The sequence below is a fragment of the Babylonia areolata genome, chromosome 5, assembly GCF_041734735.1.
Source record: "Babylonia areolata isolate BAREFJ2019XMU chromosome 5, ASM4173473v1, whole genome shotgun sequence".
Lineage (NCBI taxonomy): Eukaryota > Metazoa > Mollusca > Gastropoda > Neogastropoda > Buccinidae > Babylonia > Babylonia areolata.
The window spans coordinates 49,308,037-49,310,536 of record NC_134880.1 but is presented as its reverse complement, the minus strand read 5'-3'; the positions used below and the strand labels follow the sequence as shown (position 1 = coordinate 49,310,536).

At 37.9% G+C, this 2,500-nt stretch overlaps 1 protein-coding gene across 1 annotated transcript in view; it reads right to left on the bottom strand.

The window, feature by feature from the left end:
* Positions 1-2,500, bottom strand: part of LOC143282129 (voltage-gated potassium channel KCNC1-like) — a 106,608-nt gene that overhangs the window by 213 nt on the left and 103,895 nt on the right. The window contains exon 8 of the mRNA XM_076587654.1: positions 1-1,704. This exon is cut by the window's left edge and continues 213 nt beyond it. Within this exon, the coding sequence (XP_076443769.1) occupies positions 1,522-1,704 (183 nt within the window). The 3' untranslated portion in view covers positions 1-1,521. The remainder of the gene's footprint in view (positions 1,705-2,500) is intronic.

Genomic DNA, 2,500 nt, shown 5'->3' with positions numbered 1-2,500 from the left:
CGACTTACTGACAAAACATCACCATTGTATAACTTGTATACTATTTTGAAACCGAGTCATACCTTCACTGCTCCAATACAACACGGACAAAAAATCGATACAGAATGCCTCTTCCATAATTATTCAAAACATTGGAACAATGAAAGAAAAAAAGACAAAAAAAAAAAAGACAAACAAATAATCAGTGAAATAATGCGCTCACTCTTGTTACCTTCCGCAGAATAAATGTAATGGCAGTTTACAATAATCGTGTGACGAAAACGAAATATTAATCCACAAAAAGCTACCCTTTGAAGTGGTGCCCAGTGTGTGTATCAGCCGAAGAAATAAGACGGACAAAACAGGTGCCATTTGTTCTGGAGCCACAAACACAGGAGATCGTGGAAGATATGTACTCTGAACTGTTCATTATGGCCTACCAATAACAGACTCCCATAGACTCTCACAGACTACGCAGGACTCTATCCATAGACTACGATAGACTGTCACAGACTACGTGCCGTGCCGTGATATGATGCACATGTGGAAATTATATCAAAGAATACAGCAGGAACAGTACCACGTCATATGCTAGACTTGTTCTTGCTCACATTGCTCTATTGTCATTTTTGTCTTGAATACAGTTCTTGCTCACATTGTTCTGTTGTCATTTTTGTCTTGAATACAGTTCTTGCTCACATTGTTCTGTTGGCATTTTTGTCTTGAATACAGTTCTTGCTCACATTGTTCTGTTGGCATTTTTTGTCTTGAATACAGTTCTTGCTCACATTGTTCTGTTGTCATTTTTGTCTTGAATACAGTTCTTGCTCACATTGTTCTGTTGTCATTTTTGTCTTGAATACAGTTCTTGCTCACATTGTTCTGTTGGCATTTTTTGTCTTGAATACAGTTCTTGCTCACATTGTTCTGTTGGCATTTTTGTCTTGAATACAGTTCTTGCTCACATTATCAAGTAATATTGGCATTTTTTCCTTGCATACATTTCTGTCCAAACCGAAGGGCAGAACGCAAACCCCGATCGCCCCTCTCAACTGTCTCGATTAAAACATTAAGAGCCTGTAAAAACAACAACACACAATTACTTTCAACACATCACCCCAATTGTCATTTTCAGCTTTATCGATCAAAAAACATTAGCTGCGTGTAAAAATAACACAACCACTTTCACAACACAACACCCCAATCGCCTTTATCAAACTCGATCCAAAAGCATTAGTAACACAACCACTTCTTTCACGGCACAACACCCTAATTGTCTTTATCAACCTCAATCAAAAAGCATTAGCTGCGTGTAAAAAATAACGCAATCACTTTCACAACACAACACCCTTATTGTCTTTGTCAACCTTCTCGATCAAAAATCATTAGCAGCGTGTAAAAATAACACAGTCAAAACAACCATAGCTGGGAACTATTTGCGGTTGTAGTTGGGTTTTTTTAGTTGTTTTTTTTTAAATATTTTTTATTGTTGTCTTTACGTTCACCAGCCCCTAACCAGTTGACCAACACCCAGAACAATGTCTATTTTTTCTTCAAGGAGTCCCTGGACGACCGCACGTTCGCTGGGGGCCTGGGTGTAGTTCTGGCACGGACCTCGTCCCTCCTCTGGTGCATGCGCTCCAGCTGTCGTCTGCGCTCTTCTCGTTTCTTCTCGTCGAAGTCCTGCAGCTCGTGCAGTAGCTGTTCCGTTTCTAACATCTGAGGCTGTAGGGAAGCAACGAAAATGGCAATGAGAGCCTGTCCTAGGTTTGTGTAAAAATGTTAGATATAACACGCAAAAAAAGCAATTATAATGAAATATAATAAAGTGAAAGATACGTCCAGGGCAGATGATAGAACTCAAATAAGAACAAAACGGTCCACACTAACCCACTATATAACTGTAGTGACTTGAGGCCCTGACCGCTTGTGACAATTAATTTTTATACCGGATTTATTCATGTACTTTTGACGAATCCTAGAAGTAAATTATCGCCATCAAAGAAGTAAAAATAAAGCCACCCTTTTAACGTCCACAAAATCTGAATCTCTGTCAACATTTTTCTCTCTACCGATAGTCGCAACAGTGGAAGCATCTAAACGATCATATGTGTACATTGATATTTTCGTCACAGTTGTCTTGTTTACTCCATGCGAATAATTTTGAATAATGAATTAAAAAAAAAAAAAGTGGAAAGAAAAGTGTGACGGCTACAGAAATGTGTGCCTTGTGACTTCTTTTGTTTTGTTCGCTTTTTGTGTTGTTGTTGTTTTGTTTCTGACAGTAAGAGAATAACAGTTTCCTCTTCATAACGAGAACAGATCCTCTTTAGATTACATTACACATATTTTTTTCATACAGGACAAACAGATATTTTCATAACGTTAGCAGAGCATGTCGGAATAGAGGATTATTATCGATACATTTCATAGGCGAATAGAAAACTACAATAAATATTATGCCGATGATTATCATTTTCGTAATATGGTTAGAATAGGTAGAACAGTCAGACTCTGGATA